Raw genomic sequence first — 24735 nt, forward strand, 5'->3', positions numbered from 1 at the left:
TTCATTTTTAATTGTTATTATAGACAGTTATGCGGCTATGAGAGGGAAAAATTTGTAGAAACACTAAAAAACCAGATCAGCTTTTTGAGAAAAGATAAGATATTTACAAAAGATTTTGATTATATCTAACTGTTGTGTAGATCGTGAGTATTTCCATAATCTTCGTGAGTCGCCTGTAATGCTTCGCAATTGCTCGAATTCGAGCAACAGGTACACTAGTGTGCTCTTAACAGGAAACAAGTTCAACTAGTTATTGAACACAAAATATTATGTTACAAAAATAGGCATTTGTTGGTTTGTATGATACTGCTTTAGTATTGGGGTGTTGCCAGAAAGAATTTCTATTTTGACAACAAATATGTTATTTCATAACATTTTTTTAATTAACAATACTTTACAATAAATATACACTATTTACATGTATTTCTTATTCCTGAATAAAAATAAGTAATCTACGAGGAAGAACCATTTTTTACTACATCAGTACTTTTGTACGTACTTTTCTTTTTAAGCGTGGTTTGGATTTCAAGAAACGTCAAACCGCTCGTTTCAAAAATGAAAGAGGACGTGAAAACTACACACAAAATTGAACACAGACTGAAAAATAAATACATGAAGTAAATTCCAAAAGACAATTTGATTTGGAGATAAATTTTGTTTATGATAAACGATGAAATGGCATAAAATATCGCAGCAACAGCTGCTGCATAACTTCTCACATTTGCTGGGTAAAGTTCAGCACATATGATGGGGGGAATGGTTCCCAGTCCAGTAGAGAAGCTAACTCCGTATATAACAACACCCAGATAAGGCACCCAGTTGAAGGCTGATATGTCATGTGACTCGTCGAGCCAGTAAAACAAAGCACTTGCAGCTGTAGACACGGCACATCCAAACCCTGACATGATCAGGAGAGGTTTGCGGCCGAAGATGTCCACCAGAGTGCTACAAATCACCTGTCCTAAGATCATGGTGATTCCGAAGAACACCATGTATACCGAGGGGCTGAAGTAGCCTCCAGTCGGGGGTAGAGTAGTGGTGGAGTACGCTGTGATGCATGTAGCACCTGTAAACCTTTGTAGAGAGGCTAGCCCCATGATGATCAGTGTCGCTCTTCTTGCACTCGGAGTGTTGATCAGTTCCAAATAGCTGCCTCTCTGTTTCATGTCTTGTTCCACGTTTGTAGCGATCTGTTTGAGTTCTTGTTGCAATTCCGCTGAATCCTCCTCAAGACTTCTAAACCATGAGAGTGACTTTTGTGCATCCTTCACTCGTCCTTTCATCAGCATGTAGTACGGTGATTCTGGGACTTGGAAGAAAAGGAGGAAGAATATGATGGGAAAAGGGATTGAAAGCAAGTTGAGAGTTTCATAGGAAACTAGTGGACCGATGCACAGTTCAAATAGAATTCCATAGTTCATCAATCCTAGGAAGAGTGTTCCAACACTCCCTCTCACCTTGGTACCGGCTGTTTCCCCGAGGTATATGGGCACGACTGTGAAGGCGAGACCCTTACCGATGCCGATAATGAGGCGAGCAACATACAAGTAATATACATTTGTCGCAAAGACCACCAACAAAGATGCCACCAAGAAGGAAACGGATAACGCGACGAGAGTGGGTTTGCGGCCGAGCCAGTTGGACACGAAGCTAGAAGGTATTGGGCTGAGAGCGTTTCCCAAGTCAAGTAGAGCTACGACCCATGAGAGTTCCTCGGGGGTGATGTCCAGGTTGGTCTCGCCGCTGAGGATGGACTTGACCGCGGAAGAAGGCCATGAGATCCAGCTTCCCACGATGAACACGGGGATAGCAGCTGTAACAGTTGAATAAATGGCATTGGTGTGTATCGGTAATGGATAGAAGAAAATGTTCACCATGTTGTAAAATACTGTGTTATTTTGGCGTTCTGAAAAAAACAAATTATATATAATTTAAAACAGCTCAGTCAAAAACCACAGCAGAACCTGTTGTTATGATTGATTCCGAACCTATTGAACAAATGTTAAGCACAAAATTTCTCGTTCTACTAATAGATGGCAACCTAAATTGGAATGAACATGTGGACAAAATCATATCAAAAATTAATTCAGGTTTATGTGCCTTGAGAAAAATGGCAGATTTATGTAGTCAATCAACACTCAAACTAATATACCATTCCTATATACATTCTCATATATCATTTGGCATCTGTCTTTATGGCTCCACCAAACAAGAAAATCTTGATAAAATTCAAAAATTACAAAAAAAGCAATTCGGATCGTTAAAAATCTACATCAAGAAGTATCCTGTAGAGAGCATTTCAAAAATCTTCAAATTATTACAGTTTATGGACAGTATATTTTTGATACAATTATGGTTTACAAAACTTTGAATTCAAGCAAGCCATTAATAAACCATCCAACTCACCCATACAATACCAGAAATAAATTGGAAATCATACCCACTCATCACAGATTGCAACTCTACACAAAAAAACCATCATATGCAGGAGCATAGTTTTTTAGAACTTTACCTAAAGAAATAAAAAAAGAAAATAATGTTAATAAATTTAAAATTAAGTTAAAAAATTATATTACATCAAATCCTATTTATTCAGTTGAGGAGTATAACCAGTTGTAAATATGTATTATAAGCCCTGTTAGCTATAAGGAAATGACACTATTCCGTTGTATGACTCATGTACACATTATGAATAAAGATTGATTTGATTTGATTTGATTTGAATGATCGGTGTAGAGGAATCATTAGGAAGACTGTCTGAATTAAATTAATTCTTAAACAAACTAGGTTTGTTAAACAAAATTTGTGCAGGTATTAATGTGGTTCATCAATGAATTGCTTTAAGAATATAATGAACTTTTACTTTTTCTATGTGACAACCAGTGTGATGTTATCGTCAGCCAGTTGTAAAGCCTAACCCTGTCATTCAACCATTAGTGTCTGATAAAAAGAAATTTGACTTCATCTTGTTCAATGGCTAGTATAATTTTTTTAAGTTAAAACTAATTAAAACAAACAAGTTTACGGTACAAAAATTGTTATACCATCTAATTTTATAATTATTTATTTATGCTTGATTGATGTTCATACCAAATTGTACAAAAGCCTTTTTACTCCATGATACAAATCATTGTCAATCATTATGATAAGACAATATAATGTACATCACAAAAACATTTATTTTTCTTCTTAAAATGCTATACTAATAGGAATATAAAAGTATTTCTCTCATTGAAGTCTTTAAATTATTTTTTATAGCTACTAAGGGCATTTTTTTCAAACTAATGAGAATTGGTTTATAATGAACACTTTAAAATCTCCCTGAGCAGATTTTATTAACAGCTCACTAACTTTCTCCGTAAAAATCACTAAAGAGTGCTATAATGATGAATGTATAAAATAAAATACGCTATGTTTAGTATACCCGACTTTTATGTGACATTTTAAATTCCTAGCATTTTCACCAATCGCTCACACATATTTGGCTCATTGGGTAAAAATATTATAAAATATATACGTTAAAAAATACTAGCAGAACTGTTAACAAAGTAAAATCTCACAAACCTGAGATGGCGGCTGCGTATTGCCGAAGCACCCCGACCGTGTGGGACCTCATCTCCGTGCAGAGAAGAGTTTAAACAGCTTCGGCTCAGCTGTAATCTCTGTGATATATGATTAGTGTAATGAGTAATAAACGGTTGGAAATCCCTACCTTAGAAGTTCATCTGTTATGTCATAAGGAACGACGTAATCCATTCTAGGTGAAACATTCATGATAGTGATGAAGATTCATTTTTCTAGCTATTTTATGAGTGAAATTCATAATTAGCATTAGTATCAGTAGGGTATTTGCTATATCACTGTTTGAGAGACTAGACAATACGACAATAAGAAAATAATTAAGATTCAATTTTCAAATATCATTCACTTATCTGTACATGGTACAATGAACAGCGTCAATACAATTCCATTTACAAATGTTTTAACACTAAAATAATTTAACCACTGACCATAGAATATAAAACTAGTGTAACATCATCCTTATACAAATTATGGGCCAAAATTAATAAACTGTATCACTAGAGTGTCTACCCTTTACATTGTAGTTAAATTTACTCTCATTGAAATATAGGTTGATTACTTAAATCATTTTTTGTAGTTGATTTTTACTAAAAACCAACTATAAAATGTTTTCATTCAAAACACTGTTAGAAAATGTGTACAACCATAGACAAAAATAATTAAATATAGACTGTCAGCCGTGCTGTGGTTACCATAGGTTCTGGCGCACACCGCTGGAAGCGCTGTGTAGTTACGTAGCGCGTATGCCATAACTACATGGCGCTCCCAGCGGTGTGCACCACAACCTATGGTAACCGCAGCACATCTGAAGGTCTATATTTAATTTTTGTTGTGTTATTTTCTACCCTAAAAAAAATATGCCAAAACATTTTATTTTATTTTGATTCATTTTAAGTTATTATATTCTACTTCCAAATTCATAAATTTCCTACTACTATTTATTTTCTTATTTTTATCTCTAATAAATAACTCAAGCGAAAGTGTTCCTGGAAAAGCCAAGCGGAAAACAGTTTTTACTATTGAGAAAAAAATGTTTTATAATATCATAAACTTTTATTAATTTCAGATTGATAAATTGTAAATGTTTACTCCCTTTATTGTAGTCGTGAATGAATATTTTACTCGAGACTGGTCTTGAATTTATCATACAGAAATAAAAAAGAGTAAATTACTAACTTGCTCAATCGTTCTTGACTTAGAAGTCAGCTGCTGTTGAAGAACCACCTGTTAAGTTGGTCAGTGAAGCAAAGATTTCTGTGTGATAAGAGACCCAGATAAGCAGGGCTACCAATCGACAAAGAGGATGAATCAGAAAACAGGTGGTTTCTTGTTTTGTTACATACCTCTGTGCACTCTTTGGATAATCACATTTAAAAAAATTTAAATATAGCTAAAATGTCAATTTTTCAGTTTTTTTTACCTTTTTGGTGATGAAAAATGTAACATAACTATCCCAGATTTCTTGACGGCAAAAATTTTTTTAAACCCTTTTTTCAATATAGATATGCCTCTAGGTTTATTTGGTTTTGATAATTGTCCAAATACGACGGTTCACTCACAGTGAAAGCCAAAACTTTTGTTTCTCTGCTGTGATAAAAAAATTTTCACAAAACAAGCAAAGTTTAATTAAAAATCCTCGTGAATGACAAATATATTTTTTCCTCTCGTTAAAACATTACAAAAACACAGATAAACTAGGTAGAAACAAGAAGAAAACTTGATTTGTGGTTTATCATCATTGTATCATCTAAATAATAGCAAAAAATGTGTTTACCATTTTTTATAGTCTTAAATCAACACAACTTTTGTGTTAAAATTGAACTGAAGGTTTGAAATCAATCATGAGTACAGAATTAAAAATATTTATTAAAACCTATCCTATTAATACCAGTCTTTAAATAGCAACCTTTAAATAACGGTTACGTAAGTATCTTAACATTGAATTAAACCTGTCATACCTGTATAAATTTACTTTAAATTATGTAGATTTTATTTCAGTTTTTAAAATTCAAAGAGTTAGTGTCATATACAACTACAATTTTATTGTTTAATATATAAAATCTTAATCTAAATGTTAATAAAACTTTTAATTTTTATGATTTCTATTAACAATACAAAAAATCCCTGAAATACTATAAAATACTTAAATGTAAAAATATAGGAGTTAGAACATATATACATAGTAATCAAACAATTCAATAATTGCAGTCTTCAGTAAAATATACAAACTATTGTAAGTCTACTTGGCACTTAAATGGCATTTTACAATCCTTGACTACTTCATCATCAGAGGTTCCGGCAAAGGTTTTCTCTTATTCAGCTTATCCTGGATCTCAGCGAATGACTTGCCTTTAGTTTCAAATACAAAGACTACTGTAAAAATAACGGAGGAAATACTACAAACTGTGAAAAATATATACATGTAGTGGACACCGAAATCTGTCTTGACTAGAAGGTAAAACTTGTTGATCGCAAACGAAGCAACTGCAAAAGATATAGCTGCCACCGATGAGGCGTAGCTTTTAATGTTTGTGGGGAACAGTTCACCGACGAAGGTGGAAGGAATGACGCCAATGCCAATACCGTAAGCTATCCCGTAGGTGACGAAGCAGAGGTAGGGCACCCAGTTGTAGTCGGGTATGTCGTTGTCAGGCGCTGCGTACCAATAGAAGACGGCCGATACACCCGTGAGGACAGCACACAAGGAACATGAGATGATGAGCAGCAGCTTCCGTCCTGCGCGGTCCATCAGAGGAGTGCCGATGAAGTTACCCACGACCATCGTGAAGCCGAAGATGATCATGTAGTACTCTCTGTTGATGATTCCTCCAGTCTTGGGGAGGGTCACAGCAGTATACGCAAGCAGTGGGGATATGCCACCAAATCTTTGAAAAGCAGACAAAAACAAAACGATCGTTACAGCTTTCCTAGCACCCGGTGAACTCACCAAATCCGACCATCTTCCTTTCTCCGTCATCTCCTTCTGCACCATTTTTGACATATCGTCCAGCTCTTTTGCTAAAAATTCATCGGTCGTGTCACAGTTTCTGAACCAAGCGAGCGATCTTCGTGCTTCCTTGTGACGCTCTTTCATCAGCAAAAAGTAAGGTGAGTCGGGGAGCATGAAGAATGTAAGGAAGAACACAATCGGTACCACCGCTGACACTATGTTCAACATGTTGTACGAGAGAAACGGTCCGATGCAGTACTCAAAGAGAATACCTGAATAGAGGAGTCCTGTAAATATCGTACTTATAGCACCACGAACTTGCACTCCTGCTATCTCCCCTAGGTACATTGGCACAACGGTGAATGCTACTCCTTTGCCGAGACCGGCGCCCACTCGAGCGGCAAACAGGTAGTAAGCGGAGTTGCCGAAGATTGTCAGCAGCCATGTCGCCATGTAGAGGAACGCAGTCATGAGCAGGGTGTACTTGCGACCCAAGCTGTCTGCCATGTAGCCGGAGGGGATGGGACTGAGGATGTTGCCGAAGTCCATGAGAGCGACGATCCACGAGACTTGGCTTTGGGTGATGTTGAAGTTGGCTTCATGGTCAAGGAACTTGCGGACAGCAGGGGAGGGCCAGCCCAGGCAGCAACCTGCTATAAACACTGATAGCGCCCCTGGAACAAATGAGAAATATAACATAGCAGTTCACAATATGATTTTATAACAATTGACAATTGTATTTCACACCAAGAGTGAGTGATGGGATACTGCATAATGTTGTGTAGTGAGTGGTACTTTTTACGAGATAATTTATTAAAATCCCAATGATCAATGACTATCAGGACCAGGTCCAGTTTCAAACTCAAAAGTACTTAAAGTGTTTTTAGGATTACCTTTAGCAGTCTTAAATTACTAGAGGAGTCTGTTAACCACTTTGAAACCCACTTTTGATTTGTGTCATTGAGAATTCAATGTGGAATATTTAAAAGTCTGAAGAGCCAGTATGCATATATATAAAAGAGGATGTTTGTATATATATTTGTTTGTTTGTTTGTTTGGGGGTGATAAACTCGGACACCGCTGAACCGATTGCCACGAAACTTGGTACATACGTGTAGAATGTCATGGAATAGGTTTATACACCATCAATTTCGTGATCCGTCCAATAGGCTCCGCCCCAGTGGCTCTGGAGTTTCCCATGTTAACCTTATGAGAAATGGAATTAATGAATCTTAACAGCTGTTTCAATTAAACAAGTTGGTTCTGTTCTATGATGTTCAATAGCATTAAAGTTACAAGGATTACCAACAGGGTGCAGCACTATTATTTCTTTTACATTTATGACAACAGCTAATTTGCAACCAAAAAGGTGAGTGAGCGTAGCGAACGAGCTAACCTGAAGGCAAGTGAGCGTAGCGAACGAGCTCCAACCTAAAGGTGAGTGAGCGTAGCGAACGAACTTCAACCAGGACAAGATTGAGCCATGCGAACGAGATCATCTTGAAAATTAAGAAGTTAAACGGGGCAAAGCCCGCGGGTTACAGCTAGTAAAACATAAAAAGTAATTTATGGTTTATTCACAAGTCGATACTACAAATTACATCAGGGAAAGAATGATCTACTACTTTTTAATATACTGAATAGTTGAAAGAAACACAGCAATTTTAAAAGACAATCTTCCATTTTTACCTGAGAAGGAGACCAAAACTTGTATCAAAACTCCCAACCTAGACACAGCCATTCTCTTGACAAGTCCTTATTGTCTCTTATCTTCAGTTACACCTGGTTATCTCGTAATGACAGGTTGTAAACAAATTTATATATTCTTTTATTACTTATTCTGCATTGTATTTGTCCCTGCTCAAGGTCATATTGTTATTATATCGAATTGGTGACCTTTTGTTTATTAGGTTACTTAGCTACTCATGTCATTAAAGCTATAACTTATAAAACTCATTTTAAGCATCAAGAAATTACTATTCCTTATCGCTTTATATAGAATCAATAAAAATATTGGTTGACTGCGTAAATATTGTGCTTGTTATTTTAAACAATCGTTTTAACAAATGACTACAGAAATTACCTTTCCCCATTTAATAATGTGATTTGAATCTGAACTAATATAGACTCATTTCCTAATTGGTAGGAGTAAAACGAAATAAAGTAACTTACTAATTTAACACTATTTATAGAACTTAACAGTTTATGTCATTCAAAACGCTTCTATTCAATTATGTCACTGTCAACAAAGATCACTGTAATAATAAAACTGTGACAAAGAGTTCAGGATCTAATTACAATCAAACTTGGCTCATTCCTTCAATTACAATAACATGCAGTGTTGTTCATTACACAAAGCATGTAATCTAATTACACTATCAGTATGTAACATGGTTTACACATTAGTGCCTGGAGTCATATTGGTTGTAGATAAAGCTTGATTAATTAATTTATTTATTACAATGTCAATAATACACATATTTTCGACCTTTTATTTAAGTTATAACTCTAATAATCTCATTTTGTGTATAATTTTGTTTGTTTAATTAATGGAATTCATGAACTCATAATATATTTTTTTTTTATGATACGTATCAAAATTAATTTATGTATGATAGGAGTCATAATACTTCAAAATGATTTTTCTAAATAAGTTATTGCAAAAATAACCTATTTGCCGTGAATTAATAGAATAATAATTCATCTTTTAGACTAGAACTTGGTGATCAAAATGTGACATTATTTGATGGTTCAACTGGACCAGCTGTCCTATATCCCTTGAGCATTTAATAAATGGGTTAAGGAACAGCTGGTTGTGGTCAGTAACAAGCTACACTGATAATCTTGTTCTACCATATATTAAAGTAATAGTTAGTGAGTGTCTACTCTTTTATCTATGATTCTTACACTCAATACAGCTAAAATTATGTGCTTAGCTGTCCTAGAAATTGAATCCCATTGATTACAATAATTTTTGGTTGGGGCTTATAGCTTCAAAATACAGTATTTCAAACAAGATAATAGACAATATATTTTTAACTTTTCTTAAGTTTTAGTTATTATAATTGATCTGCTAACTGGATTTAAATAATGTTATGATTTTTGGACTTCAGTCTCTCAATGAATTTGGATTTTTTTCTTAGGTTCTTTTCGCTGTACTTTGACTTGGTAGGCAGTTGGTAATCAGTTGGTGTTTTGTGATTTATCTGTAACCTTTCTGGGGTCACACTAATCAGGCATTTTGTTTACCAAATCATTAACAAAACATTTTTTCTACATTTGATCGAATAGTTCCTAGTATATCGGTTTCATTTTCAAACAAAGAAAATGTCGCATACACATGCTTAATTGCAATCCACAATAATTTTCATGAGATTTTGTACAAAAGTGATGTTATTATCAATCCTTGGACGCATGTTAATTTGAATACTGAATAATCAATGATACTGTATATGTTATACTTGTGTCTATGATTACCCTGAGGATGGAACTGCGTTATGAATCTTGCTAAATGCAATATGTAGAATATTGTTAGCAAATACAGTATTTATACATTTACAATACGAATCCGCAATTTGAGGATATGATATCATCATGGCTGTGACATTCATATTTTATTGAGAAAATGTTGAAATAAAATGCCACAAATTTTTTTTTTATGTTACTAAATTATTTTTAAAATTCTTTAATGTATTTTAAGATGCCGGGGTGAATTAAGTATACATGAAATGTGAAAAAATAAACATCAAGAATGAATAGTAATTTTTTCAACATTTGACTAAATTTATCCATCCAATGTATTAATACAACAAATAAGCGAACATGATTAATTTATAGGGAATCATATGAAGTTCGCTTGAAATGATTGACTATTTAATGTTTAACATATTTCAAGATTTAATTTGACTCTGCTTTAATCACCTTTATGCCACTAATCTATATAAATAAAATTAGAGTTTTGTCTGTACATTGCTCAGAATCATAAATTTTTAGGTTATTTTTACGTTTTATACATTAAGGAAGCCGAAACAAGTCTCATCTAAATTTCTGTCTGTCTGTCTGTCTGTCTGTCTGTCTGTCTGCAACACTCAAGATGGCATTTTACGCAATCTTCTCCAGGAAAACGAGAGTACCTATCAAGATCCAAGTCGTTTTAATGTATTTACTGGATTGGTGAGAGTGTCTTTAGCCATTAAAATATGGTCTCACTACTTTGTAAATAAAATTACGGACGTTCAAAAATGCAGTTTTGTGCGATTTTTTAAAGTTTTCGTCCAATTTTTATCACATAATCATCTATGAAATAACGAACAGCTGTTCGGATCAAGATTATTTTTTCTAGCTGTCACTGATATGTTTACAAATGTTGTTTACAAATACCGCAACCATTTTCGATCACATTTTGAAAGCGAATCTCAACGAAGTGAGATTAAAAACGTTTTTCTTACATAACGGATTAAATTAATCGTAAGTTCAATAATATAGTGTAATAGTGTAACCGTAAATGAAATTAATAACTAGGTATCATCCAGTTCAGGAACCAGAAATTCTTTAGTGTATGAAATTGTTCTTGAGTTTTGATAACAAGAAAGAAGACCTTGAATCAGTGTTGTATACGGGTGGGAAACTTAAATTTAATAACGATCGTCGCCAATAGCTTAGAAACAAGATTTCCACTCAGTGACGGCGCTTCAATGGCGGTTGTGTAAAGTGTAAAGTAAAAAAATCACAACTGCAGTAGGTGATTGTAACAGAGGTTTACGGATGATGCGAAACTCGATTTTCCAATGTGTCTCTTTCTTTTCCTACCATTGACTATATATATAGTCAATAGTTCCTACTCAACGTGTGATGCAATCGCTGGACCATACAGCCAATAGGCAAATAGTCCATCTCTTGGGTACGTACGCCTAGCCAATTATTCATAACAACCTTTTTGACGACGATCCTTGATGCCGGTACTTTTTCCTAAGATACACGGCCTACTTACTTAAGAAATAAAATTACAAACGTCCAAAAACCCAACGTTGTGTGATTTTTATCACATTCCCTTCTAATGTTAATGGATAGCCTATACCAATCATTGTTTAGAGAATACGTAATCTGTTAAATAACAAAACAGTTGTTTGTATAAGGTTTTTTTTTTCAAACTGACACCGATAAGTTTACATTAAAAGTTGTTTATAAAAGAAGCAATTAATGGTAAATAACTTTGACTGCCAATAACCTTTTACGAGAAAATCCAAAACCAAGAGATCAATATCCTCGGGACTTGATTAACGCATACAGTTGGTCGGATGTACTACAGTTCTTAACTGTAAACGTTGGTTTTTGGTACTGATTTCCCTTAGAACGTACTACAACATCATTGTAATTTACAAATTAGCTATCGTTGGTGTTGCACCTTATTTATTACATGCGTATTCAATTTAACTGTATAAGTTTTGCTTTTTCTATCTGGATTCCAAAATGTTAGTTTATGCTAAGAAAACGATAGGCTACTTCTTTACGCATTTTAGTAAAACTCAGTAAACCATCATGAATTGTTTAAACGCTTTACGTTGTTTATGCATCAATAGTTCGTGGCATATTTTGGTAATTTTTATTATAAATTACCAATCTAAATTGTCTATAGTAGGCCTACTTCATTTCATAAAGTAAGCCGGCATTTCGACAGCATTACGGGTCATCTTCGGTCCAAGCAAATATAAATTGTTATGATAAAATTTGATGACATTAACAAAGATTTCAAATACTAATTTTATAGGTATGTACTTTGTTATGCTTAAAGCGTAGCAAATTCCCTAATTAAGTTCTGGATTTGTGTGTGTATGTCTGTTGGTAACGCATTATTGTCCTTTATTTCTCAGTATTTCACGGAAAGGACAAGCGCATCTTGATAACGAAAAATGTCAACCCGAATAAAGTGTTAAATTGTGAGGTTAATGTAGTACCTTATATACTTTTAACCATTGTGGAAAGTAACTTTCAGGCCTACCTTAGGGCTATGCCTCATAGATCTATAAAGCATTTTTTTAGTTTAATCATTGGATTTAACATATGGACCAACATGATCCGGGTGACATTTAATTGCGAAGCATTTGTTTTGCCTTGTGCTTGAAACTGTCAGATACTGTATTTGCGAAGGTTTATCTATAATTGTTTTGCCAGCATATCTGAAAATATTCAAATCAACTGCTGTTCTTAATATAAGAAGGTTTCAACTGGCTACGATAAGATCCCCGTGCGTAGAACGGGCACACAGCTAGTATACAATAATAATTACGGCAATTTGGTCAAAACAATGGCTAAAACAACAATGTGTAGAGTAACCTAATTAGCAGCATCCACACAATTAATAAAAGAAGAGTTAGAGATGGCAATGTCCAATCATACAATCCCATTGTGATGTCAAGTGGCAGAGATTCATGGTGTGGCCAACAGCAATTTGTCCATCTAATGACAACCAGCAATTAAGCTCTTTACGTCCTTCAGTGTTGTTTATGTCATCAGAGCACTTACAGCACTTGGCTGGCTCTATGACTACATAACTGTTAGTCATGGGATCATCAGAGTAATCAACCCTATGATGTAATGGTTCTGTCAGGGAAGCATGACTGCGATTTGGATCATACATTTTTAAGTGTATTTTGTTCAATATTGCAGTGGTTGTAAGGTTTAGGGGTGGAAATAAGTTTTGGCCGTAAATGTGTTATGAATTTAACATAGCATTTACTTTTGCCAATTCTTCAGTTGACTTTTTGTAGGAGTTGATTTTCCACTACTGAGAAAACCTCAGATAGTAACCCTTATTTATAAATGCTTGGTAAACAATGGACCATAAAAGAAATAAATTTTTCTGTTCTTACAAATGTTGATCACACATTATCATGCATAAGCATACAGTAACAAATCAACACTTAAACATAGTGAAAATGTTTTTGGTTTTGTTTTAAAAGTGATTCTTAAGGGTTTATGGGTACCCTACAGTGTTATTTTGCCATAATAGCGAAAGCTGCATATTTTTAATATCGTAGAAGGTAAGAGTTGTTGTGTTTTATTGTAGTTTTTAAATAAACAGATTTTACACCTTTACCAATTAGGTCCTGACCCAACTTTAAGTACAGTATCATAATTCATTCTAGGGGGGAAGGGAGCTAGTCTAGTGTTAGAGCTCGGGACTTCGAGTTCCAGGTTCAAATCCCGCCAATCACCAATGAATTTTATCAATGCGATAATGCTGCAATCTTCTAGGACTTGTCTAAAACAGTAGGTAATGTGTAAGATCCTGCGTCATAGGATGAAAATTTGGGACAAAAAAAATCATTTTTAGAGAACATAAAACAATTAGAACGCCAACTTTAGTAATGTATGTAACAATGTGGGTGGTAGCTGTTGCGTTTTCTCTAGTTCTAGGTAGACACGAGATAACAGTGACGTGAGTCAACATTTTTATCAGTCTCGTGTCTTGTGAACGTCACCACAACACTCAAGGTGTCCTCGTTCTGTAGTACTAACATTGTGGATCTCATCTTACACATTTTGACCAGGCTGCTGTAATAATTCGCACAGAGTTATTTGAGAACTGTAAATCAGTACGTTAATATATTCGGGAATAACTTAGGGTTGTTTAATTGGAAACATTTTTGGAATGAGTTGCTAATCAAATAATGTGCAATGTGTTGCATAGCCATATAACATTTAGGTTTCATTAGACTTTAATTACTCTGACACACCTTTTAAGGAGAATATAAGTAAAAAGTATATGTTCTATGAATTAGGTGATAGTTTTGTTACTGACTACTGTATAACCAGCTTTTTCTTTGGCCATTTAAACCCCAATGATCGACGATAGCTGGGTCCAGTGGTATTGTATTGTTAAAAAGATTCTGAAATTTTCAGATAAAAGTCCCTAAATAAGAGAAAGGATCAAACTACAAACTCTTTTGATTAATTAGCAAGCACTATAACTCATCAAATATTGATTTATTCTAAGCTGTAATATGTTTTTAACTACATTTGCATGGTTAACTATAAATTAAAACGAACTAAACACTAGTTTATGTTATCAAATTATTATGAATACAATGGAATTGATTTGTGATTATAGTCATCGAGATAGTAATAAAACATTTATAAATGACCATATAGCTTATCATATTAAATTTATATTAATTTCATATCACTAACGTAACCTCATTAAGTTATGATTTCAGTACAAACGTATACACCATCATGCAGTTGTCTACAGTACAATATCAATTCATGAACACACACACTTATTTTTTTTATTGTAGCTTAGTTTATTTAAAATCTGATTATGAGAATGTTGGGTCGAATGGAGATTAATTTATTTGATTAATACCTATCACTAGCTTCAATAAGTTTTGGTAGTTTACCATCAAAGTTGGACCAAGTAGTTGAAAGGCTTAAATTTTATTTTTGCTATTCCTGTCGTGCTTCATTATTATACAAGGGGTTTTAAATGAGTCAGGCGATCGTGTCGATAGTTTTGTCGTGGTTAGTTCACTAACGACCAATTAGACTACTGAATTTCACGTCTGAGTTATCGCACTACTTGACTTAACTGTTGACTAGAACTATTATTTCCTTTGGAGTACTGCAAATTGTTTCTGTTAATAGTACAAGTTCGGGTTGGTTTTTTCGTATAGATACACTTATTTGTGCTTGTCATATTTACTAACTATTGAGAATTTAAACTCAAAACACTCTAATTCCCGGGTTTTCACATGGCAGACGTTGAAAAATCTTTGCACTGATGCTCTAATAAAACTAAGTTTTGTCGAAACATAATAATTTGGAGGCTGTTGTTTGATGAAGGAAATAAAGTTAAGATTGTTATTGTTATTTAAATAATTGTCTTCCCTGATATCAAAAATGTTGAATCGCGTCTATTGATGACTACTTCGCATTGTACAAAGTCAATGATAGTAAGATGCTGGTGTACAAACTGTTGTCCGCAGTTCTATTGGACTGGATCTATATGATCTGATGATCCACAGTGCAAGAGTCAAGTGGTTTAGTGGCTACGAGAGAATGTAAATGTCACTCCGGCTTCTCGTATCGTCATCAGACCCAGACCCGGTTCAGCCGCGGCGAGTTGTGTTTTACGTTTTGTCGTCGGATTCCTGAGTGCTGACCCTGTCTACGCGTCTAGACACTAGTACAATTCTCACAGCCACACGGGACTAGGAACGTGACTTCGAGTCGAAACACGATAACATCTCATGAAAACTATCGACAGTAATTAATTGTAGATGGCATAACTGTGAAGTGAAATATTTCTATTTAACATCTCTGGATTTTAGTCAAAAACACTCATTTAACATATGGAATTTTCGTAGACTTCTGAAATTGCAGCGGGTACGTGAAACACGTTTTAAAACCAGAGTGTAAACTGATGTGTTTTAGGATCAAGCAACAAATTTTTCATGTCTTCACCTAAAATCCAAAATGTTGTCATTGCATATTTAAAAGTAATTTGGTTATAGCCATGTTTTAAATAATGGCGAGCAACCGTTGAATAATTAATTTAAAACCACCAGCGTTTAGTGGTGTAACCCTCAGTGTTGTTGGACGCATTTCCCTCCTACCTTCCACACGCCATTTTAATTTACACGCCTCTACACCTGCAGAAACTCAGATTCTCTAGACTTTGGTATGTTGACTACATTTTAAATTACAAATCAAACTATTCATCTCAGTTTCTTGTTTTGCTCCAAAAACGAACTATTCGTGCCTAGTTTATATTTTTAATATTTTAGAGTTGAGTTGTATTACAAAATTGTTTCCAATAACACATTGGGATCCGCCAAGGCGATTACGTACACCTTTCAGTTTCGTTTCCGCCGGTTTTATCCGTTATGGAGGAAGCCACTCAAGTCCAAGTAGGCTGGCACAGGTCCAAGTCCAACACAAACCGGCTGTAGAAGATCCTGCGCGTGTGGAAATATGTTTTTTCATAACGTGTTTGTCTGGACTGACTTTATATACTCATCTGTTTCAGTTGGGTATTATTTGAGGCGTGACCTAAAAAGCCCTCTTTCCTATCAACGCGTTTATCAATAGTGGAGTGATAAGTGATAACGCGTGGTTGTAGACAGGAAAATCACATTTTTGTATCCTTGTAAAACAATACACTTGAAAATCAATGCTAAAATCCGTTGAATATATAGCACATATGCTATCATTAATGCTAATACAGGTGAACTAGAATTTACTTAAATGCAATTCCAAGGATTAAAAATTAAAACAATACATTGGATTTTAACGGTTTCTTAAAGATAATTGACAAATACATAAATTTTATAACCTGTTGGTACTTTGTGTGCGAAACCGACGGTAATATCTTATTCCTTGTGGGAAATTCGTCATAAATATGTCTGTATGCGAACTTAATCAATCATTGTTGAAATGTATGTAGTTTAGTCAGCGTGCACCAAGTTGCATTATAGCGGGCAAAAATTCCTTTTTTAATTACTACATTGAAAACGAAAACATTTTAAAACAATTAAACTTAAGAACCGGTTTTATAACATTATTAACTGCAATATTGTATATTAAGTTTGGTATATATTAAGCTCTTACACAAACATACTAGTTAATTGGTAATTTGGCCAATGCTTATGTGCTCAATAATATTTCTAAATAGTATAATTAAATCTTCCATCAATTTTAAATTTGTAGCTAGCTTTACTTAAAAGCTCAGTTCAAATATTATTAAAGACTTATACTGTCACCAATAATCAACACTTGTCATAGCGCTCAAGAACGTATTAGTTTTGAAATCATTTTAAACAACTGAACGAAATAGTTTTCGCCAATCAGCTGATTGTTATATCAGCTGATGAATGTCTTTTACTAAGATCCAGCTGTAAAACCTGTAGTGACGTGTATCTTTGTATTGTTGTGTGACTGTGCTGTGAACGTTGTTACTTCAATAGTTTTAGTTCGATGATATGGACTGTGTGCTGTGTCGGCTTACTTCGGAAATACTAATTGGAGACGGTAAACATAAATAAAAGGTTAGTTGTATACACGTTAATAATCGTAGGAATTGTTTGTAACAACTAATTTTAACAGAATTTTTTAATGCTATCATTTTTGTTAGACGAATTATACGTTCTTTTTCAGACCACTGTTTTACATTGTCACCAAACCAATTGTTTTCAAAGACAGCTTATAACACTTGTTTTTCTATTGTTTAGTGCTTAAGATTACTCATTTTGACAAGGGTTAATTAATTAATACTTTTCCTATGTTTTTGTGTGCTTTAGTACCGATTTCAAAATCGATAACAAGTGTACAAACTTTACACATAGGCCTACGAATATCAAATAGTTGCATTGTTAATCATATCTGTCTTCAAACCCAAACATTGGTTTACAAACAAAACGGTTAACCCGGTCAATTGTCTTTGGCACTTTGTTGTTTACTAATAATTGATTAGACAACTTGTGATCGCTCAAGTGGTGTTAATTAGGCGATAAAACCTACTTGACTATTCCATACCCGATAACGCGGTAACTTTAGATATACCTAGTTTCGCAAATCCAACATGATTTCACGTATCGCAGCAACTATCACGATGCAAAACCTCTCCTTCCTTCACCCCTTATGACCTCAACCTGTCATGTTCAATGTTCAATGCTCATGTTCATGTTTAAGACTGACTGTGACAGCGTCACACAGATTGATAGCTTGTCATTTCTGCTTTGAACCCAATATCGTTCATGTCTTGTTCATACCAGATTATTTTGACACGTTTCCATGCGAAAGGGTTTTTATTGGTGTCAATATAATCCTGTTAAAATCGTTTTACAATATCCTTGATCGGCTGAAATGATGACTGGTTAATTGAATAATAGTAACTTGTCAGGAAAAAGTCCAGAATAATCTTTATAGATTTGTCTTTATGAACTTTGTTTTGATGCGTATTTTTTTGGGGTGCAAATAAAAATAAATATGTCAAAATCTGTATGGGTGGTTACTTGAAAAATATTTAGCAAATACTGCAAAATATTTAGTCACTTGTATTGTTGTTTAAAATGTGTCCTGGTTAAGGGTATACGAAATTGCAATTAGTCATGTTTGGTACCGGTACGTTAAAAAAGTTGTGTAAGCCGATTGTAAATTCAAATAAATTGTTGTATTTCATTCATATTTTTCCTACATCACTGCTTGATATTCAGTGAGAACTACGCCTATTGTCTACAATATCAGAATAACAATTGGTTTTTAATGACTGAAACCACAATCACGACTATGGATATTCTTCGCAGTTATATTCCATTACAATGAGTCACATCGTGTCGTTGTCTTAATTTACCATAAACAGTGATGCATGTCTTTATGCAATGTAAGCATATTCCTCGAAGGTAAACTGCTTATGCAAGCCGTGCAGTGCAAAAAGAAGAGAATAATCGAACTTTCTTACCTGGAAATAATGGCAAACAATTTATTTATATCAGTGCTCGTATGTGTTTGTGTAATACACTATAATGTTAATAAAGTTTCACTTCTTGATAATTTTGAACGCTTGTGTGTGCAATATATCAATTATATTGTAGTCAGTTTATAATTGCAATACGGCCATCCACCCATTTGGACTATATTACAAACTTAACTTGTACTTTAGATTTACCCTTGCTTAAGAATGGTATAAGAAGACTTAGTAGAAAAAAGTAGTAATTTGAATTCACTTTTGACAATTAATTACAAGTACAGTAACATCAGGATAGAATAAGATAACGATTCATCAACTATTGTTTGTTATTTTCTTTGATTTACTAAAATCATCTGGTAGTGAAAATTATTTATTAACCTAAAAAATCAGTAAACAATACAGTACAGATCTTACTATCGTTTCCATGGAGAACAATCAATGAACCTTTCTAGGTTAACATTAAAACATGTTTTAGAAATGGTCAGGAAAAATTATGCAAAGAAATAATAACTCAGTGTTTCTGTTCGACAATTTGTTGGTGAAATAAAGAAGTAATGGTTTCGGGTAGTGATTCAACAAAATATTGAACCAGCTTTAAACCAATGCCTCGAATGTGACGTTAGTGAGAGAAAAGGATACATACATATCAAAATCAGGTAGTTACACTGTAAATGCAATTAATTAGAATTGTTTGGTCCTGAACCGTGTTAATCTTCTATCGTAAGTAACTCCAGGATTACCTGATGTTCCGGCAGCGTACTGCTTGATTACTCCTATTGTTGATCTCTTCATGTTGTACAACAGCTGATTTCTCACATATCACAACCTACACCACAAGTACTGCTACAAACAGACTGACACACACACACACTACAGTTGGAGTACCAAGTACGTTATAGTGGTGGTAGCGCGGGATGGCGGTAACTGCCCCCTCCCCCCACTCCTCGTCTCCAGCAACAGCTGTTGTTTGGTAAACAATAGGTCACGTGACGCTCTACACCTTGTAGGTGTTTGTTCCGTAACAATAGTCAATAGTCGAGTTGATGGATGGATGTGATTGGTTGCAATGGTTGTATTTAGGTTATGTTGTGTAGTGAAGGTTGGAGTTGGTTTTTCACACTTGCAGAAAACCATTCATGTTGGTGATGGACTATTTATTAACAATTTTGTTCGCCTCTTCATTATATCTGCTAGGGTTTCTGTTGGTAGTTTTGTTTATTTTTTAACCACATACAAAATCTACAATACTTCAACTTTTTTTGTTTTTGTTTAGATGATTTTGGATACTCCCCACTGGTGAAGTGAAAAAATAAATTATCATAAAGTAGTTTGTTAAACCTTTGACTTTGAACAGTGAAAGTAGAGTTCTGGTCCAATTGAAAAATCTGGAGTCTGTTTTATGTGGTTATGCTTGGCGTTGGAAATGTTTTGCACTGTTTTGCTGTTAATCTTATACTTAACTACATCGTTCACCATTTTGACGTATTCATCACAACTTGAACCTTATAAGTGACTTCACTATGCTTTTTCTAAAGATTTCCAAATACAATATTGGAATGGTAATTGAACATTTCAGTACTAAGACACCAATGTTAGGTGAACTTAGTTATGTCTAGGACGAGATTTGACGCTAAGACGAACGCTGAATGTTAGCGAGATGCAGGACTGAATATTCATAAGTTTGTCGTCGGATTGGTCCACAACTCGGCTCAGCTATGAACGTTGACTCTGGATACTGGAGCAGACACCTGTTTCAAGCTTGAGGAAATTATTTGTACAAATAGAGTGTTATTATTAGTCATATCTCCCAAAGTCTGAGGACTATTGAATTCTATATTCTCAGTTTTTCGCAGATAGTTTGGTGGGGAAACGAATGATGTAGTTGGTCTCAGTTTGGTTGAAAATGTTGTTGTATAGGAAAATGGGATTTTACGACAGTACTGTCTATCGACGGTTCAACTGGACTGAGTTTTAACCATCGAAGTATAATAACACAACTATTGTGTTATATACTTCGATGGTTTTAACATAGCTATTGGATGTTACAGTTGTGCATTTATAGACTAAGCAATTAACTATTGATTTCTATTTATAGCATCGGTACAGACAATTTCATCGGTGTCACTTTGTGCTGTGATTTCTCCGATGATTAGTTCCACAGTGATATAATAGTTGGACTGATTAGTTGGTAGGATCACAGACAAAGGATTGTATAGATTACCTTGATTGTAATAGAATTCTTTGTACTTCGGTTCCCTGAATAGAACTTTTAATTCGTACGGTCCGAATTAAATAACAATGTTCAACGCTTTATAGTCTTTAATTTATTTGTGCTCAATATATTCTACTTTTGTGAATATTGAAGTTTATTGTTTAGTCAGTATATGTTTACAGATTGATTAGGTTGGTGGATATTGTGTTCTCCTATAGAATAGGAAGTTGCTGATTCGATTCTGAGAAAAGTCAGTAACTTTTCGGTGGTTCTTGATCGTTGTGCTTTAATAAATAGTTCAGTCTAAAAGAAAGCCTATTTAGTCATTAAAAAGCTATAATTTTATATATTAAAAAAACTCATCTTCGTCTTAAAAAACGTACACTGCTGTGTCGGTGTCGTGTAGATAATCAAATATAATAATTCCTAAAAATTTATTTTGCTGTAATAAATATTTAAGTACTGTAATAAAAAAACACTGTTATGGTATACTGTGTTTTGTAAAGGTCCTTGCTTGGTTTGACCATCTTCCATAATCTAAACAAATTTAAATATTCTTTAGAGCCTACAAGTTATCCTAGACAACTAACGCGGCATTTCTGCTGACAGATGGTTTTCGACAAACTGAAGGCGTTCGACAATGCAATCGTCATTCACAGATATCGATACGTGATCAGAAATTACTCACTAGTGCATATTTGCAATTCATTATAGGTGTTCTTGAAACTATTGTTAATTTGATTATTATCTTGCTTGATTGAACTATATTGCACATTTTACATGAAATTTTACATTTGACATTTGTACATCAACAATACAGTACTAGTATCACAACAATGTTGAATATTATATTATTATAAATGATACGATTGTTTATAATTGCATATAGTGATTATTTTCGACACTAGCTTAAATTGAACTACATAGCTTGTACTGTACAATTTTTGACGGAACTAATTCACAAGACCCTACTATTGCTTATCCTTCACCTTTCAACTCACGAACTTTATGTAAGCTCATGAAATTGCTCTGACAAGTTGATCAAAAACACTTATTTTATTTTTCCCCTGTATGGTCTAATTGGTAAAAGCCTTTAGCATTTATGATACATTGTTATTTAGCCTACTCGTATGTTTAACGTTATGTTAAAGCAATTTGATAACTTGCATGTATTAATTTCCTTTTATTGTTTCAGGTATGCTCTATAAGTTTGTCAATATTCTGCAGCGCCGGTAAGTAGTGTTTTAAAACAAGTTTCACTATTTTTCCAAACAATCGGTGACATCCGCTATTTACTGTTCTGTCGAGCCCCTCCCACTGTTTCCCATTATCTGTATTCCATTACTTTAGAAGCGTTCGGTCATAGTCCCAGCTCACTCTAGTCCAGTCTAGTATAATGTTCACCCCAGTCTAGTACATGTTCAATCCAGTCTAGTACAACATGTTTGCATCATCTATGTATTCGCTGTCAGATTTCTGAGATGCTTTCAAGAGTCGTGTGATGAATATACTTAGGAACCTCATAAAATAGTTTTTTTTTAATTTGTTCCTTTGAGATTATTGGTGAAATAGGTTTTTCATCTAACATATAAAATTGTTAGGATTGATTAGTACTGACCATAACGTTTTGCCATTTTTTATAATATTTATTTCTTATATTCATCGACAAATATGATTATTTTTGATACATTAAAGACGTACGACTAAGAAGTTTAAATATTTATAATCTTTTTTTTAAATTTCAACTGGTGATTTCTGTATTAAAATTTTATTTTACCCACTGTAAAGATTAAAACTGAAACTAAGAAAGATAGTTTAAAATCCGTTCAAAGTTGCATATCCTATAGTAGTAAGATCTTGAAACAAAATGTAATGTGAGTTTGTTTACCTCTACCAATCCTAACTATGTTGTAGTTTTTTGAGTATTATGAGAATAACATTATGAGAAAAACTAGAGTGTAAACATTGTAGACATGACCTGGTGACAGGTGGTAGTTATCACTCTAAACTGGGCTTGTACGTAGACAATGACGACATCACGTGGTTGTCAGATTGTTTACCTCTACCAAACCTCGCTATGTTGTAGTCGTGTTGTATGTACGAGAGTAACATTGTAGACATGACCTGGTGACAGGTGGTAGTTGTCACTCTAAACTGGGCTTGTACGTAGACAATGACGACATCACGTGGTTGTCAGATTGTTTACCTCTACCAAACCTCGCTATGTTGTAGTCGTGTTGTATGTACGAGAGTAACATTGTAGACATGACCTGGTGACAGGTGGTAGTTGTCACTCTAAACTGGGCTTGTACGTAGACAATGACGACATCACGTGGTTGTCAGATTGTTTACCTCTACCAAACCTCGCTATGTTGTAGTCGTGTTGTATGTACGAGAGTAACATTGTAGACATGACCTGGTGACAGGTGGTAGTTGTCACTCTAAACTGGGCTTGTACGTAGACAATGACGTCATCACGTGGTTGTCAGATTGTTTACCTCTACCAAACCTCGCTATGTTGTAGTCGTGTTGTATGTACGAGAGTAACATTGTAGACATGACCTGGTGACAGGTGGTAGTTGTCACTCTAAACTGGGCTTGTACGTAGACAATGACGTCATCACGTGGTTGTCAGATTGTTTACCTCTACCAAACCTCGCTATGTTGTAGTCGTGTTGTATGTACGAGAGTAACATTGTAGACATGACCTGGTGACAGGTGGTAGTTGTCACTCTAAACTGGGCTTGTACGTGGACAATGACGTCATCACGTGGTTGTCAGATTGTTTACCTCTACCAAACCTCGCTATGTTGTAGTCGTGTTGTATGTACGAGAGTAACATTGTAGACATAACCTGGTGACAGGTGGCAGTTGTCACTCTAAACTGGGCTTGTACGTAGACAATGACGACATCACGTGGTTGTCAGATTGTTTACCTCTACCAAACCTCGCTATGTTGTAGTCGTGTTGTATGTACGAGAGTAACATTGTAGACATGACCTGGTGACAGGTGGCAGTTGTCACTCTAAACTGGGCTTGTACGTAGACAATGACGACATCACGTGGTTGTCAGATTGTTTACCTCTACCAAATCTTGCCGTGTTGTAGTCGTGTTGTATGTACGAGAGTAACATTGTAGACATGACCTGGTGACAGGTGGTAGTTGTCACTCTAAACTGGGCTTGTACGTAGACAATGACGTCATCACGTGGTTGTCAGATTGTTTACCTCTACCAAACCTCGCTATGTTGTAGTCGTGTTGTATGTACGAGAGTAACATTGTAGACATGACCTGGTGACAGGTGGTAGTTGTCACTCTAAACTGGGCTTGTACGTAGACAATGACGACATCACGTGGTTGTCAGATTGTTTACCTCTACCAAACCTCGCTATGTTGTAGTCGTGTTGTATGTACGAGAGTAACATTGTAGACATGACCTGGTGACAGGTGGTAGTTGTCACTCTAAACTGGGCTTGTACGTAGACAATGACGACATCACGTGGTTGTCAGATTGTTTACCTCCA

The 24735-nt window shown here is 34.7% G+C and overlaps 3 protein-coding genes across 3 annotated transcripts in view; 1 reads left to right on the forward strand and 2 right to left on the reverse strand.

The window, feature by feature from the left end:
* Positions 1-24735, forward strand: part of LOC128991553 (dystrophin, isoforms A/C/F/G/H-like) — a 557771-nt gene that overhangs the window by 35293 nt on the left and 497743 nt on the right. The gene's annotated exons all lie outside the window — the stretch shown is intronic.
* On the reverse strand, positions 229-4814 carry LOC128991551 (facilitated trehalose transporter Tret1-like). Its single transcript, XM_054414538.1, has 3 exons — positions 4759-4814; positions 3565-3662; positions 229-1813 (listed from the first exon to the last, which is right to left on the reverse strand). The coding sequence occupies exons 2-3, from the start codon at positions 3614-3616 to the stop codon at positions 453-455; spliced, it is 1413 nt and encodes a 470-aa protein (XP_054270513.1). The 5' UTR covers positions 3617-3662; positions 4759-4814; the 3' UTR covers positions 229-452.
* On the reverse strand, positions 5461-19853 carry LOC128991552 (facilitated trehalose transporter Tret1-like). The gene is made up of 2 exons (XM_054414540.1): positions 19739-19853; positions 5461-7206 (listed from the first exon to the last, which is right to left on the reverse strand). Exons 1-2 carry the CDS (start codon positions 19788-19790, stop codon positions 5858-5860), a joined length of 1401 nt encoding a protein of 466 aa, XP_054270515.1. The 5' UTR covers positions 19791-19853; the 3' UTR covers positions 5461-5857.

The sequence above is a fragment of the Macrosteles quadrilineatus genome, unplaced genomic scaffold (genome assembly GCF_028750875.1).
Source record: "Macrosteles quadrilineatus isolate MER2022 unplaced genomic scaffold, UCM_ALF_1.0 Scaffold_4__1_contigs__length_99947679, whole genome shotgun sequence".
In the NCBI taxonomy this organism is placed as follows: domain Eukaryota; kingdom Metazoa; phylum Arthropoda; class Insecta; order Hemiptera; family Cicadellidae; genus Macrosteles; species Macrosteles quadrilineatus.